Source organism: Colletotrichum gloeosporioides, assembly GCF_011800055.1.
Source record: "Colletotrichum gloeosporioides strain Lc1 chromosome Unknown consensus_56, whole genome shotgun sequence".
NCBI lineage: Eukaryota > Fungi > Ascomycota > Sordariomycetes > Glomerellales > Glomerellaceae > Colletotrichum > Colletotrichum gloeosporioides.
The window spans coordinates 53,352-67,386 of record NW_025544701.1 but is presented as its reverse complement, the minus strand read 5'-3'; the positions used below and the strand labels follow the sequence as shown (position 1 = coordinate 67,386).

The window sequence follows — 14,035 nt, the reverse complement described above, 5'->3', positions numbered from 1 at the left end:
AAAAGTGCCATGCTTTCTCACTCTGAATGCGACGCCGCGCGGCGAACAGCGGAAGCTCATCCCAAGCTCGAGCTCAGGTTAAGCTTGGCATGCAGCATAAGTTCACAAAACCCCTGACCGCGAGCATGGGTTGAGAGCGGGGAACCGTAAGACATCGCGAATCAGAGCACTCAATCACTGATAAGCATATGCCCAGAAGTCCTGCCGCAAGGTCACCTCATGCACCGACGGGGCCAGTTTCCACATCAAGTCGAGGATACGTGAGGGGAAAAGACAGGAACAGACCGCACTTTGGCTGCGGATTTGTTTGTGTGGTCGCGGCGAAAGCGCGGCTCGCAACATCTTGGCTCAAATATTCGCACGCCACGATGTAACCTCAAAGGGCAGGTGCCAAGACATTTCATATCGCGGGGCGATGTGTTTGGACCAACAGCTGTGCGGCGTAGCATCAATTTGCAAAGGACCTGCCCATCTGGCTCGTCTGCCGTGCTGGGGTGCCTCGTGAAGTGATATTTCCATTGGGACTTCCAACCGTTCTTCTTACGACGTCCATTTTTGTAGCAGCCGCATTTAGTCTTGGCTGCCGACTTCCAGAATGATGCAGGGAGGACTGGTAGCTGACGAACGGCAGTATGCAATGGATGCAGGCCAGGCCGGGTTATGTGCCAAGATGTCACATTTGGCAACGATCCAGCTTGTCGGATGCCCTCATCTGCCTTGATTCTACGAGTAGCGAGGTTTATGTGCTTATTTGGGTTATCAGGTCGCCGACATACGTTTTGAGTGATTGTACAGCACCCGCGCGATATGAAACAGATCAGAGTCGCAATTATGTGTTATTTGTGGTGTTCGACAGTTTAAAAGTATCCATGCAGTCTCAGGGCCATGGACTTGCAAAAAGAACACATGCGGTGTGTTGATCTATTGTCGAGCTATTTATCTGCGTCACATTCTGTCAGTCCTGTGCCTAAAACAGATTAAAAAGACTTGTCTTGGCCTGTGGACTTGCTTTTGGGTGACAGCCAAGATCACCAATTCGGCAATTCCTTGGCCACGTTAGTAACATGACAGACAAAAGAGAAAAGGTAAGCGAGGTACGACAAGACACGACATCAGAAAGTCATCGACCCAGGCTTGTCTAAATGTCTCTTTTTCGTTTCACGTTACGGTATATGCCAATCTGCTCACCTTCATCATTTCACGAGAACTCTAAAATAGTCTGTGAAGACGGATTTTGACGCAGTCACTGCACTGTCTTCATTTATCGAACTGTTAAAGGCCCAATTTGATTAAGCGACGCGATTCATATCACGTCTTACAGCTTGATCAAATAACTGCTGGATTGCGAGACAATGTCTTAATCCGATATTGATCAATTATATCAACTTCTGACTTTGAAGCTCTAGCTGCCCTCCTGCGGAAATTCCGAAGATTTGCTCATGGCTGTTGCCACGTGATTCGTACAAGCCTTTCCCGGAGAGTTGCTCTTATTTCTTTAGGTAAGCAAGTGCCTTGGGTTCTCGATTGTCAAGAGGACAAGTTAATTGGCTCTAAGTATGCTGACACTAACAGTTCGCCACCAAGGAGATGGCAACACAAGATATAGTTATTGAAAGATTGCAACACTTTGGCGAATCAAACGAGCAGGCTTTAGTATTTGATGAAAGTTACCAGATGATGTCCGCTGATCTTATATTCTAGGGCCCCCCAGACAACGACATACCTTACTAAGTTTATGGATGTTGTCACACTTTCAACTAATCACGCAATAATTTGTCCTAAAGTCCCCAACGCACAGGCGTGGTGGCCTGGACTCTAAAGTGCCCTGTTAAAGCGGTTGTTTTTGCCGGGAATAGTCAAGGTTAAATCAGGCAATGATGTCAAGGAGTGACCAATGGACACCGACGAACTAGCACGTGGTTTATCAAGTATTCGACAACATTAAGAGCTCATCTTTGGTTTCTAAATACGTACCACATCGGACTTTCTTTGAAGCTTTCCAGAAAATTCAAGCTTGATGTGACTTTCTGAGTTCTCCAGCAGTATAATGATGCTTCTTGTGCGTTTGGGATTAATCCCGAGACTACCTACGAGACGTAATGTGAGGACGGTGCGAATCAATTGACAGAATTCTTCTGCCTGTCTCAACCGAGGTGGTATCCCCTGGAAGGCAAGGGCGCCGATGATGATCGGCACTTATATTCCACCTTTATGACATACACTCTGTCAGCCGTAAGGACCAAAATCCAGACACCGCTGTGCAGTACGCGCGGCAGCATCACATTGCTCTCATCGTTCATCTGAAGTCACAAAATGAAACATTCCGAGAGACCGCAGAATCAGCCGACTGTAGAATGTGGCATGACGTTCGTCAAGTGGACCACGTTCAAGGGACTGCCGGCCACTACTTTCTTGGTTCTCTTAACAGTAGTCAACTCCACCGACGGGACTAGGTCCAGAATTCCTAACCAAAGATCCAAATAAGGTGGACAAGCAGCATCTAGAGTTCCACGATACTTCGCTGTCTGTTCAGGCAACAATTTTTGGCCTTTCTGGCATTTGCATCCTTTGCAAATCGAATCGCGAGCGCTCGTTCTACTCACCGTATGCTTGGTACTTTTGTTAACGAATGATATCAAAAGTCCAAATTCTATGGAGATGCAGTTTGGAATGGCGGCAGTGGTAGTTCCTTTGGCTGGCTGGGTTAGGTAGATGCTTGGCTGATAGCTACATCTGAGAAATTATAAGTAGACACGGGAACGGACTTGCTCATCTGGTTCTCACTCATCGACAAACCACACTCTCAACTACTTCATCATTCATTGTCTGCAAGCTTCATTTGCCTGCATCAAGTCAAATTACTCCATCAACAACTATTCCACAACCAAAATGCGTTTCACTGCTGTCATCGTCGCCACCCTCGCCACCATGGCCATGGCCTCGCCTGTGGCCGACCTCGACGAGAGAGCTCCCGTCAATGTTCTCTGCTCCTGCGCAGCTACTCAGTCTTGCGGCTGCAACTCCGTGGTCGCAGGCTCCTGGTGCGTTTGCAACGGCGACACCAAGGGTACTTGGAACGCCGCTCCTTGCCAGGACAGCACCTCCTGCGGATGCTCCGGCTTGGGCAAGTGGGGTGTCTGCGAGGTGAGTCAAATCCAGAGCACATCTCATACTAAAAACGATCGTTGACTCAGAAAACAGAAGGTCTAAACTACGACATTTAGGTCTAGGCTAGGTGAAGCGTTATCAGGTCTACCGGCAGTGTTGGGCCAAGGAACTCTCAACGAATCTTCCCTACCAGCAAACGTGTATCCTTGATGGTAAAGAACCAGTCATAGGGCATTTGCCTGATTGGTTTTCTCTTCTTCATGCTGAGGTATCAGCAATGTATCTAGTTATACAATTATGTACGGCGCTACATAGGCTACTGACATAAAAGTACACTTTTGAAAATCACTCCTTGTCAGCCTTGAACTCTGAAAACCAGTATACTATATCCTCTTGTGATTATTATGCTGTGAACCATGGTGCTGTGAAGTTTAGTGTTGCCTTTGCCAGAAAGTATCAATACTTCGCGCCATATCCGTCGTTTCGGCCTGAAGCATCTCAGTCAAATTAAATCAACGCCTACCCAGTACGGACTGATGATGAATACTACACAACCTCATTCACTAGCACAACCACTTTGAAGTTCAAACTGCTTGATGAGATGATAGACATGAACGTAATTTAGGAATAGTCTCTAAATACCTAAGGAATGCTTCACTTTACATTACTCCACATTGTGATATGTTGGAAAGGCACTAATATGATCGCTTTGGAAATATGTTATGCCAATGATAGAACGTTTTCGATTTGCTACCGGGATGACATATTACTACAGAGGTCCAGGGCGAGAGAGATAAGCAGGTCACTTCTAACAGCTAAGCCGCACGATAGCGTCAACATTAAAATTATCGAGTGCCGGCAGAATTGCCCATTTGTGATGTAGTTATGGCGACGCTTATGGATCTAAACTCCCGTAAGCAGGTCGGGATTACACTGTCAATCAACTCCTACAGCTGTCAGATCAACTTCGACGAATTCGTGTTCCCTCGTGCAACCTCGAGTGCGAATGGAGCATCATCCACGTACTAGCGAAGAAGTCCTGCAGTCAGCTTACCTTTCCAAGGTTGGATAAGAAACCGGGTCGACTGATTGGGTGCTGTTTCGATCAAAGTTGCCTGACGAAGATGGGGCATGCAAGTCTTCTGAGTATGCAGCAGCGTCGGATCCTTGTTAGTGCTAGGGCTAAACCGCATCCTCCTGTGCAGAGAAAACTAGTCTTGCTAGTTTAAGTCGTGATACTACGCTGAATGCATTGCGCGATGGTTACACGATTGGTGATCAGTGGGACGAATTACAAATAGGCTATTGCGATTTGTTCAGTCGGATTGTTAGGCCAGGGACCGCAGTGAGGGGTCCCGTGGCAGGGGTTCGGCGACCAGGGGGCTCCTCCAGCACTGGTATTTAAGAAAGAATGGCACAGCGAACGGCATAGATACCGAATTTTCGATCGGGTTTCCTCTTTTCGTCGTCACTCATAGCGATGGGCACTTTATTTCTTCAACTTGGCCTCGGCGCGGCCTTGATAGCGGTGTACGTGATCAACAAACTTTTGAGTGCATCCAAAAATGCAGGCCGGCCTCCTTTGCCGCCCGGACCCAAGGGCCTCCCGATAGTGGGAAATGTAAACGACTTGCCGAAGCCTGGAGATTTCGAGGCTCATCACTGGATTAAGCACAAAGGTCGCTATGGTTAGTTCTCCTTTCTTCGGTTGCGCTAGATTAAGTTGTTATTCGTCAATTTGACATTAATCGTTGACTCAAATTCCATCCAAGGTCCTCTCAGCTCTGTTACAGTACTAGGCCAAACCTTGGTTATTATCAACGACCTGCAGCTAGCCCTCGAGTTGCTGGAGAAACGATCCGTGAAGTACTCTTCGAGACCAAGGCAGATTTTTGCCGGCGAAATGTTGGTCTTCAGTCTCCTTCCATTACTTGGTTGCAGCATCTGTCCTTCCTTACCGTTGCTCACACAACGCGCAGGATTGGCTGGAAGAATACGCTCGCGATGCAGGACCATAATGACAGATTTCGCAACTACCGCAAGAACATTAGTCGCATCATCGGCTCAAAGACGGCAGCGGCACAATACGATGCGCTCCAGGAAGCAGAAGTCGGTCATTTCTTGCTGCACGTTCTTGACCATCCCGAGAAACTCAGAGATCATATCAGACGGTAAGCTTCAAAGTGAATGAGCCGAGTAGTAGATCAACATTGGAAAAAGTCCCTAACGTGTCTTCAATATTTGCAGGGAGGCTGGCTCGGTTATTTTAAGAGTTGCGTACGGTTATAACCCGGAGCCATTCAAGGACGACTACCTCATTGATTTGGCCGGAGAAGCCATGGACCAGTTTGCCCAAGCTGCTGTTCCTGGAGCCTTCTTGGTAGACATCTTCCCTCTCTGTAAGTTCCATGCAAGGTCTGAAATATCTAGTTCTAATTCATAGAAGTACGTCATATTCCCGACTGGTTTCCGGGGGCCAAATTCAAGCAAACTGCGAAGGAGTGGCATTCCACGCTGAGAGGCGTAGCAGAGAAGCCTTACGCCTTTGTCAAGCACCAAATGGCTCAGGGAAAGGATACATCGTCTTTCGTCTCACATCTTATCAGAGATGGTGGCCTAACGCCTGAGGAGGATTTCGTCACGAAGTGGTCAGCAGCGTCATTGTACACCGGCGGAGCCGACACGGTACGATGCACCATCTTACCTCCTCGATAAACACGAGTCCGATCGTTGTACTAACAGATAGTAGACCGTCTCTTCGATTGATTGCTTCTTCCTGGCCATGACTCTCTTCCCCGGACCTCAACAAAAGGCACAGGAAGAGATTGACAGAGTCATCGGCACAGGCCGTCTTCCCCTTGCTTCTGACCGACCAAATCTTCCCTACACAGACGCTCTTGTGAAGGAACTTCTTCGCTGGCAACCCATTGCTCCTATGGGTCTACCACATGCAAGTTCTGACGACGATGTAGTCGAGGGATACTTCATTCCGAAGGACGCACTACTTCTGCCGAACATTTGGTAGGTGCACCATCAAGCTTTGATGTCAAGTGATCTGTTGGGTGAAGCGTGAAACTGACTTAAATGCAGGCACTTCACTCATGATCCGGAAGTGTGGGATCAACCAGACGAGTTCAGACCCGAACGCTTTCTTTCTGGCCAAGATCAGGAATCCTCACTTGATCCCCACAAAATTGTCTTCGGCTTCGGTCGGCGGATTTGCCCCGGACGCATCCTCGCTGATAATGCACTATTCATCAATGTTGCTCAATCTCTTGCGGTCTTTAACATCAGAAAACCTGTTGTTGATGGAAAGGAAGTTGACCCTACGGTCAAGATGACGCCGGGAATCGTGAGCCATCCTGAGCCCTTTGACACGTCCATCAAGCCAAGGTCTGCGCATCACGAGAAGTTGATCCGTTCGCTGGAGCAAACATACCCATGGGAGGAAAGTGATGGAAAGATCTTGGAAAGCATGGAGCTTTAGCTAGCTAGGAGATCTGTACTCAAGTGAATGATAGGGCATGAACCGGCACAAGTTGGCGGACGGCCTTTGTACGAATGACGGGACTTAAACATGATTTGAGAGAGAAAAGTTCCATTTCCACGATTAAACATTGTGAAGTACCAGAACTCTACTCAGAATTGCAGTCTTATGATGTGTTCCCACTTCCTATCTGAAGCTGTCAGTGCCTCGGAGGCTGCCGCAGCATGTTGAATCGTGTCCGGCCCCAGTAGCAAACGTAACGGCGGCTCTCCAACTGCAGCGATTTGCATGATAGCCTTGGCAATGCTTGACGGTTCAGACCAGTCGTCGAAAGCTCGTTCCCTTGCTTCTTTCATGAATCCAACTGTCTTCACATACGCCTCGCTGACGTGCCCATGACCCATCGAAGAGCCCGCCCAATCCGTCTTGATCCCACCGGGCTCGAGCACTGTGACTTTAATGCCGAGTGGAGCGACTTCCTTCGACAATACTGTTGAGAACCCTCCGACGGCCCATTTGGCGCTTTGGTAAGCCCCAAGCCCAGGTGACCCAAGTCTCCCCCCTACTGAAGATACTTGAAGGATGTGACCGAAACCTTGCTTTCGTAACAGCGGTAGCACCGCTTTTGTGACGTTGACAACCCCAAAGAAGTTAGTCTCCATCTGCGCTCGGAATGATTCCAGGGTCATATCTTCGATAGAGGCGCTATCGGCGTAACCAGCGTTGTTGACCACAACGTCGATTCGGCCGAACTTGTCGTAAGCCTGTTGGACAACCTGGACAGCGTTGCTTGAATTTGTCACATCCAAGGCTGCTAACAGAAGTCGTGACTTATCGTACGTTTCCTCGAGATAACTAAGTTGTTGCGGACTTCTTGCCGTTGCGATAACTGCATCGCCATTTTCGAGTACGGCCTCGACAAGAGAACGGCCCAAACCACGAGAAGCTCCAGTAACAAACCAGACTTTCATGTTGAGGACTTTTGTAAAGAGTTTTTGTATGCAGAGAGAAGTTTAAGTATGCTGCTTGGCATGAATCTTTTCTTACGTTGTCAGCCTCCATGACTACCAGGTATATATGCAAAAGAGCTGTTTCCGTTAACTCCGATATAAAACCGTTGATTTCATTCTGTCAGAGTTTTAAAAGCCTATGAAATATTGTGCAAGTGTCTTGGTAATCGACGCTTCGTTAAGTCCGTCTTTGTCCGGCGTGCATGACCAAAACTCAGCGACGCCAGGCAATTCGAGCTGCCATTAGTCTGTTCTCGGACTTACCACAAGCTTATACTACGTTATCTCCTCTGGCCGCAGATGTACTGGTATTTGGCCAGGTTCAGTAGATGAAGTCAGCCATGCGAACGCATATCTTCCATTCAACTTTGCGGTTCCGGCCGTAATAACTCCAGAGTAGTCAAGGCTCTAGTCTGCGCTGTCCAAGCATACCGCGCTCGAAGAACGCGCTAAAACTTGCATCTGTGCGGCGCAGCAGAAGCGACCCAACATAGACCTCAATGTCTTCTTCGAACAATAAAGACATGACTAAATCATAATAACTATGCGGTGAAAGGATTGGCGGCAATCTCAAGTGCTGACAGCCCTTCATCCAGCCGATTGGGTTTTCCCTACAGTCCGTTGCGTTAACAGCGTCCACCCCGCAGTTTTTAGCCTGAAAAAGGCAAAAAAAGGGGCTTTTTACTAAAAAACCACTAAATTACCCTAAACTTCGTTCACTAATACCTCTATACGTACATAATACGCATAAATAAAAAATATATTAATTAATAGCCCTCAGTTAGGTGATTATAATAATATCTTTTTTATTCTCACGCATTATATACGCATAGAGTTATTTAAATATGAAGTTAAAGCTGATTTTAAGGGGTTTTTTAAGCAGATAGTTCAACATAACGCGCTAAGGGTTTCGTTTTTTCTTTTTAGCGTTATATTAAATATCCACTAACCTAGAAACCCCCTTAAAACCCCCTAAACTTCACACTTTAATAACTCTATACATACATAATACGTGTAAATAAAAAAGATATCATTATAATCACTTAGTTAGGGGCTATTAATTAATATATTTTTTATTTATACGTATTATATACGCATAGAGTTATTAAAGTGTGAAGTTTAGGGGGTTTTAAGGGGTTTCTAGGCTAGCGGAAAATTTCCCTTCCGGGTCAAACTTGGGGGCGGACGCTGTCAACGCAACGGACTGTAAGGTGGGGGGTTACTAGCCGAAAATTGGTAACCTCTTGCAATACGAATTATTGCAGAATTCCACGAATGTGCTGTGAGACGGAGGCAGGTCCTGCGGCATGACATGTTATATGGCAGCGCTCTGAGCCCTTTAATTCAACAAGGATATCATTTGATGCATGTTGCCCATCCAAGAGACGCGATACCTTATTTTCGAGTCTGGGCATATGTTTTATATCATGCACTTAACTTTGACCAGCCTTCTTCAATTCCCGAAATATTGAGGCGCTCCTGAAATGACAGTCCACATCCTCGATGCATAATTGACCTCCTCTCCGACCTTCCCCGTCCTTCAAGATGGCTCATGCCAGCCTAAAGCACCCCGCGTTCGGTACTTCTGGCACTTGCCTCACTGCAGCAGGCATGGTGACACTGCAGATCCCCCATAACCTTGCGAGTCCAGAACCACGGCACGCGGCATCCCACTGGAAGGCCTCCAAATCATGCCACGCTCCGCTCTGGCGTGGCATTTTTCTTATTCTCGTTGGCATCCTTTTAATCTAAATTTCTTGTGGCGTATCCAGTCACAGTCACGATGGAACCCGGCATGTCCCTTTCATTGGTGGAATCCCTGCTAGACTTGTGTTTCAACGAGGGGCAATTGCCAATGAAAACCGGGATAAGCCGCCCTCGATAGTATCGCAGCCGTGGCATTCGCATTTCTGGTTCCGATGTTTCCTTTTACGCTTAAATTGTGGTTCCCGTGATGGGATACCGTGGGCGGTAAGGGAGCAACGTAGCCGTGCCAAGCAAGTAGTTTGCCATCTCGGCGTCTGGGGTTGAGGATGTTGAGTGTGATAGTAATTGTAACAATGGATCCTCTGGAAAGCAAAGGAATATATGTTAGTGATAAATATCATCTGGTTCTCCGAGTCTGAGCAGGTTCTTTCTGTTAACTTGCTCAGCCGTTGTTGGTACTCCAGACGCCTCCCCCATAAGCCGCGATCTTCGGTGATCTGATCTACCGTATCCTCGCAGCATAGTCACATTTTGGGAAGTCTTCAGCAAGATGAAGATCACTGCCTGCATTCTCGGCCTCGGTGCGGCCCTGGTTGCCGGCCACGGATACGTCGACAACGCGACCATCGGGGGAACATACTATCAGGTTTGCTTGCTGCCAACGTCTTTGTTCATGACTTGCGTGTACTGACAGTCGCACAGTTCTATCAGGTAGACAGAACTTCTATTCAGACTTGTTGACAACGTAGCTCACATGACTCCAGCCGTACTCTGACCCGTACTACTCCACTCCTGTAAGTCTCAAACACATGGAAATCAAGAGACAGCAACTGACTCAACCTGTGTAGCCTCAGAGAATCTCCCGCGCGATTCCAGGCAACGGACCTGTTGAAGACGTGACCTCGATCGACATCCAATGCAACGGCTACACTGCTGGCGGAGTCAGTGGCTCTAAGCCCGCGCCTCTTCACGCCACTGCCGCCGCCGGCTCGTCTGTCAACCTGAAATGGACTCTTTGGCCCGAGTCTCATGTCGGCCCCGTCATCACCTACATGGCACGATGCCCCGACTCTGGTTGCACTAGCTGGCTGCCCGGCACTTCGTAAGAGAATCATGAGTTGCAACCTGAGAACTGCAGACTAACGAGATTCCGCCAGTGCTGTGTGGTTCAAGGTTAAGGAGGGCGGCCGCGATGGAACGTCCAACACATGGGCTGATGTGAGTTGAAACTTTTCAAGAAAGACCCCAGACGATGTTGAATAAATTGGCTGATGATGATGTTACACAGACTCCTCTCATGGTTGCCAACTCGGGCTACCAATACACCATCCCGTCCTGCCTGAAGCCCGGATACTACCTCGTTCGCCATGAGATCATCGCCCTGCACGCGGCTTACTCTTACCCCGGCGCCCAGTTCTACCCGGGATGCCACCAACTGCAGGTTACTGGCTCAGGAACCAAGACTCCTACCTCACTGGTTGCATTCCCGGGTGCATACAAGGCCACTGACCCTGGTATCACCTACGACGCCTACAAGGGTATGTCAATCCAGATCTTGTGTCCTGTTTTCATCTATCTAACTCCATTGCAGCCCAGACTTACACCATTCCTGGTCCTGCCGTGTTCACTTGCTAGACAAATCGACCACCACTGATCGACGATGAAGCTGCCGTCTTGATGCTTGGGCATGGAATTTTTACCTTCTTGTAAATAGTCAATTCTGCTTAGTATATACTCACAACAACTCGTTGGATTGATTCCACCTTGATTGGGTTCAGTGTCATGCATGTCAGAAGTCAACGTGTGATGAGCCTTCTCTGCACCATTCACACACGAATGGTGGAGAAGACCAAACGCAATGCTAAAAAAAAACATGAGATAAAACATGAGATGGGGTCAATCTTAGGTGCAACAACATGCTATTTCATGAGCGACAAATTATTGCGGCAAGTCTTGTGATGGTAGTGGGAGTTTGTTACTATGCAGCGAGCAGCGTTATCGTCTCCGAGCGCTTGTGCGTTTGGTGCCCACCCTTCTTGAGACTCACTTCGGCGGAGCTCTTCAACGATCACATGATCTAAATCCTCGATAGTCTAGTGGTGAGGATATCGGCTTGTCATTAAAACGATTCGCCGGGGACCGGGGTTCAATTCCCCGTCGAGGAGATTCTCTTTTGCTACTTCCTGCATTTTTGCGGTCCTCGACAAAAAACGCTTTTCCGTGATTGTGTGCCGGTTCCGCCTCGGGAAATTGTGTGCCAGGGCCCCTGTTTGAGGTCAGGGATACCGCTGCAGATACCTTGTCGCTGGAGTGGAGCTTGGGCGTCGTTTATCTCTGGCATGTCTTAGCCATGTGGGTGCACTGGGTCTCTTAGCGAAACAACAAGTCACTAATGAATCAAGCAGGAGAACGACCGAGATTGCATCCAAAGGGAAATTTGGATTGACTATGTACTGCCCCGAAGACATCTCAATGGGCAGAAGAAAGAAGAATTATGTACACGAACAATTTGCGCAGCTTGGCCGAACCTAGATGCCCGGACCAAAGCCCCAAATAATTACAAGAAAAGTTCCGGCTGAATACCGCAGCGACTGCCGGAGGCTAGCCCCGAAAGTCGCCGACCCATCCCGCAGCCAGAGCATCCCGCATCAACGAGATCCGACTCTTGTGTGGCGGAGGAGGAGGCATTTAGCAAGCAGCGCCGCTGCCGCTGGGGATGCCCTTGCACTTGGTGGAGGACTTGCCGCCGGTGACAGAGATGCCAGACCACTTCCAGCTGCTGCAAGAAGCGCAGAGGATGTAGACGTCAGTGCCGGAGGAGGCGACGGTGCCCTTGACGTTGCTGAGGGTAAGGCCACTGATGGGGACGCCGGAGGTGGGGGTGCCGGTGGGGGAACCGTTCTCGTAGTCCTGCTCAATGACGATACCGTACTTGGCGATGTTGGAGAGGGTAATGCCGGAGTAAGTGACGCCAGAGACGGAGCCGGTCGCGCCGGAGACCGTCTTAATACGGACACCGTTGTCGGAGTTGACAATCTTGGAGTTGGAGATGGTGACGGTCTTGACGGTGTTGTCGGAACGGCCACCAACGGAGCCGATAGAGAGACCGTGGCCACCAGAGCAGGTACCGCCGGTGAAGGTAATGTTGGTACCAGAGTTGATAGCCAGGCAGTCGTCCTGGTTCTTGACGTTGGCGCCAGAGATGTAGACACCAGTGGAGGAGCCGACATCGAAAGCATCGGTGTTGTGGCCTCCAGCAGAGTCACCGGCGGAGTTGTCGAGGGTGATGTCGTAGACGCCCAGGTTGGTGGCGCTGTTGATGGAGAAAGCCTGGACGGGGGTGTTCAGGACGTTCAGGCCCTTGATGTTGGAGCTCTTGAGGCTGTGGGCGTAGAAGAACTTGGGCTTGGTCTTGCCGCCGTTGCTGCCCTTGCTGTCCCACCAGCGGGAGCCCTGGCAGTCAATGGAGTGTCCGGAGGCACCGTTGATCTGGATGTTGCTGCCGGAGAAGGAGATGAGGGGTCCCTCCCACTCCTTGTAGCCGAAGGTGGTCTTGCCCTGGAAAGTGACCTGTTTCGAAGGTGGTCAGCAAAAGTCCCGGGAAGCGGCTCCGTTGTGGCCGGTTTTCTTCGGACGAAGTGTAGAACTTACGGTGGTGCCGGACTTGAGGCCGGTCATGTCGAGGGTGGTACCGGCGGGGACGGCAATGCCGTTCAGGACGATGCTGGTGCAGCTGGCCTTGCCCTTGATGGCGGAGGCGGCATCGGTGAAGGTGCAGCTGGCGCGGGCCTGGACCTCAGGAACAGGAGAGGCGATGGCGGCGGACGCCAGGGCGCCGAGAACGAGAAGCGAGGAAACCATTTTGGCAGAGTTGGTTGTTTTTGGTGGTTGTTGTTAAGAGAGTGACTTGATACACAGTATCAGAATAGGCAAGTAGTAAGCAAAGAATGGATCAGGTTAATGAAAGAAGGATGAGCCAAGACTCGAGAATGGTAAGAATGTTAAGAGATCTGCGGGTTTGATGTCTTGGAAATCTCTTGGCACTCTGGGGGAGGACGGCCAGGCGGTTTATATCCAAGTCTCTGGATCTCTTGGCCTTCTTGGCAAGGCTGGAGAGGATGGGATGCCAAGGCCTGTCATCGGTCGGCTCATGTTTACCGCGACAAATTGTCTGCCTGCGAGCAGGGAAACACTGGTCGAGTCAGTTAGATGGACGATGGAGCTCGGAGCTGGGTGGATGGCCCATTCCAGAGCACCCAACGAGCCGGGGATGGCCCTTGCATCTGGTCGCTGTCACCCCCACACCAGCTCCTGAAATTCATGGAATCACACTACTTCTTCACCAGCATCTGCCAGGCGGTGCCCATCTCCGCGATTGACATAAACGAGCAGTGGTGCTTTGCCGTAGGCTAGGCCTGTTGAGCATGCCCCTCCGGGACTTGTCCCGATCGAAACTAGTGGTTCTGGCCTATCTAATCCTTACCTCGAGTTGCCGAGTTCCGTGCCGCCTTTCCAGCCTCAACCAGGCACCGCATAGAGAAGCGCTGAACCGCAACAAGAAAACAGGCACATTCAGGATAGGGGTCACGTTGGCCACCCAGACGCGTAACGGCCATCTTATTACCCAGGGATGCCTTTCCCATCCGCAGCAGGCCCCATGGTTGGTGGAAGTTTATGGTCAGACAATTTGAGCTTTAAATTGATCAGAGTTCACCTGATATTA

General features: G+C 49.5%; 5 protein-coding genes across 5 annotated transcripts; 3 read left to right on the top strand and 2 right to left on the bottom strand.

Moving 5' to 3' along the window:
- Positions 1 to 2,889: 2,889 nt before the first annotated feature.
- GCG54_00011763 (uncharacterized protein) lies at positions 2,890 to 3,210 on the top strand (the record flags this gene model as incomplete). The annotated part of the gene is made up of 2 exons (XM_045411658.1): positions 2,890 to 3,144; positions 3,202 to 3,210. 2 exons carry the CDS (start codon positions 2,890 to 2,892, stop codon positions 3,208 to 3,210), a joined length of 264 nt encoding a protein of 87 aa, XP_045262256.1.
- A 1,378-nt stretch (positions 3,211 to 4,588) lies between these two features.
- GCG54_00011762 (O-methylsterigmatocystin oxidoreductase) lies at positions 4,589 to 6,595 on the top strand (the record flags this gene model as incomplete). The annotated part of the gene is made up of 7 exons (XM_045411657.1): positions 4,589 to 4,796; positions 4,881 to 5,013; positions 5,088 to 5,279; positions 5,356 to 5,507; positions 5,555 to 5,793; positions 5,858 to 6,129; positions 6,199 to 6,595. 7 exons carry the CDS (start codon positions 4,589 to 4,591, stop codon positions 6,593 to 6,595), a joined length of 1,593 nt encoding a protein of 530 aa, XP_045262255.1.
- Positions 6,596 to 6,747: 152 nt separating this feature from the next.
- On the bottom strand, positions 6,748 to 7,566 carry GCG54_00011761 (putative oxidoreductase YusZ; the record flags this gene model as incomplete). Its single annotated transcript, XM_045411656.1, has 1 exon — positions 6,748 to 7,566. One exon carries the CDS (start codon positions 7,564 to 7,566, stop codon positions 6,748 to 6,750), a length of 819 nt encoding a protein of 272 aa, XP_045262254.1.
- A 2,296-nt stretch (positions 7,567 to 9,862) lies between these two features.
- GCG54_00011760 (Polysaccharide monooxygenase Cel61a) lies at positions 9,863 to 10,947 on the top strand (the record flags this gene model as incomplete). The annotated part of the gene is made up of 7 exons (XM_045411655.1): positions 9,863 to 9,958; positions 10,015 to 10,023; positions 10,077 to 10,106; positions 10,161 to 10,414; positions 10,470 to 10,530; positions 10,601 to 10,850; positions 10,904 to 10,947. The coding sequence occupies 7 exons, from the start codon at positions 9,863 to 9,865 to the stop codon at positions 10,945 to 10,947; spliced, it is 744 nt and encodes a 247-aa protein (XP_045262253.1).
- A 1,053-nt stretch (positions 10,948 to 12,000) lies between these two features.
- Positions 12,001 to 13,173, bottom strand: GCG54_00011759 (Endopolygalacturonase 1; the record flags this gene model as incomplete). The annotated part of the gene is made up of 2 exons (XM_045411654.1): positions 12,001 to 12,882; positions 12,964 to 13,173. 2 exons carry the CDS (start codon positions 13,171 to 13,173, stop codon positions 12,001 to 12,003), a joined length of 1,092 nt encoding a protein of 363 aa, XP_045262252.1.
- Positions 13,174 to 14,035: the final 862 nt, after the last annotated feature.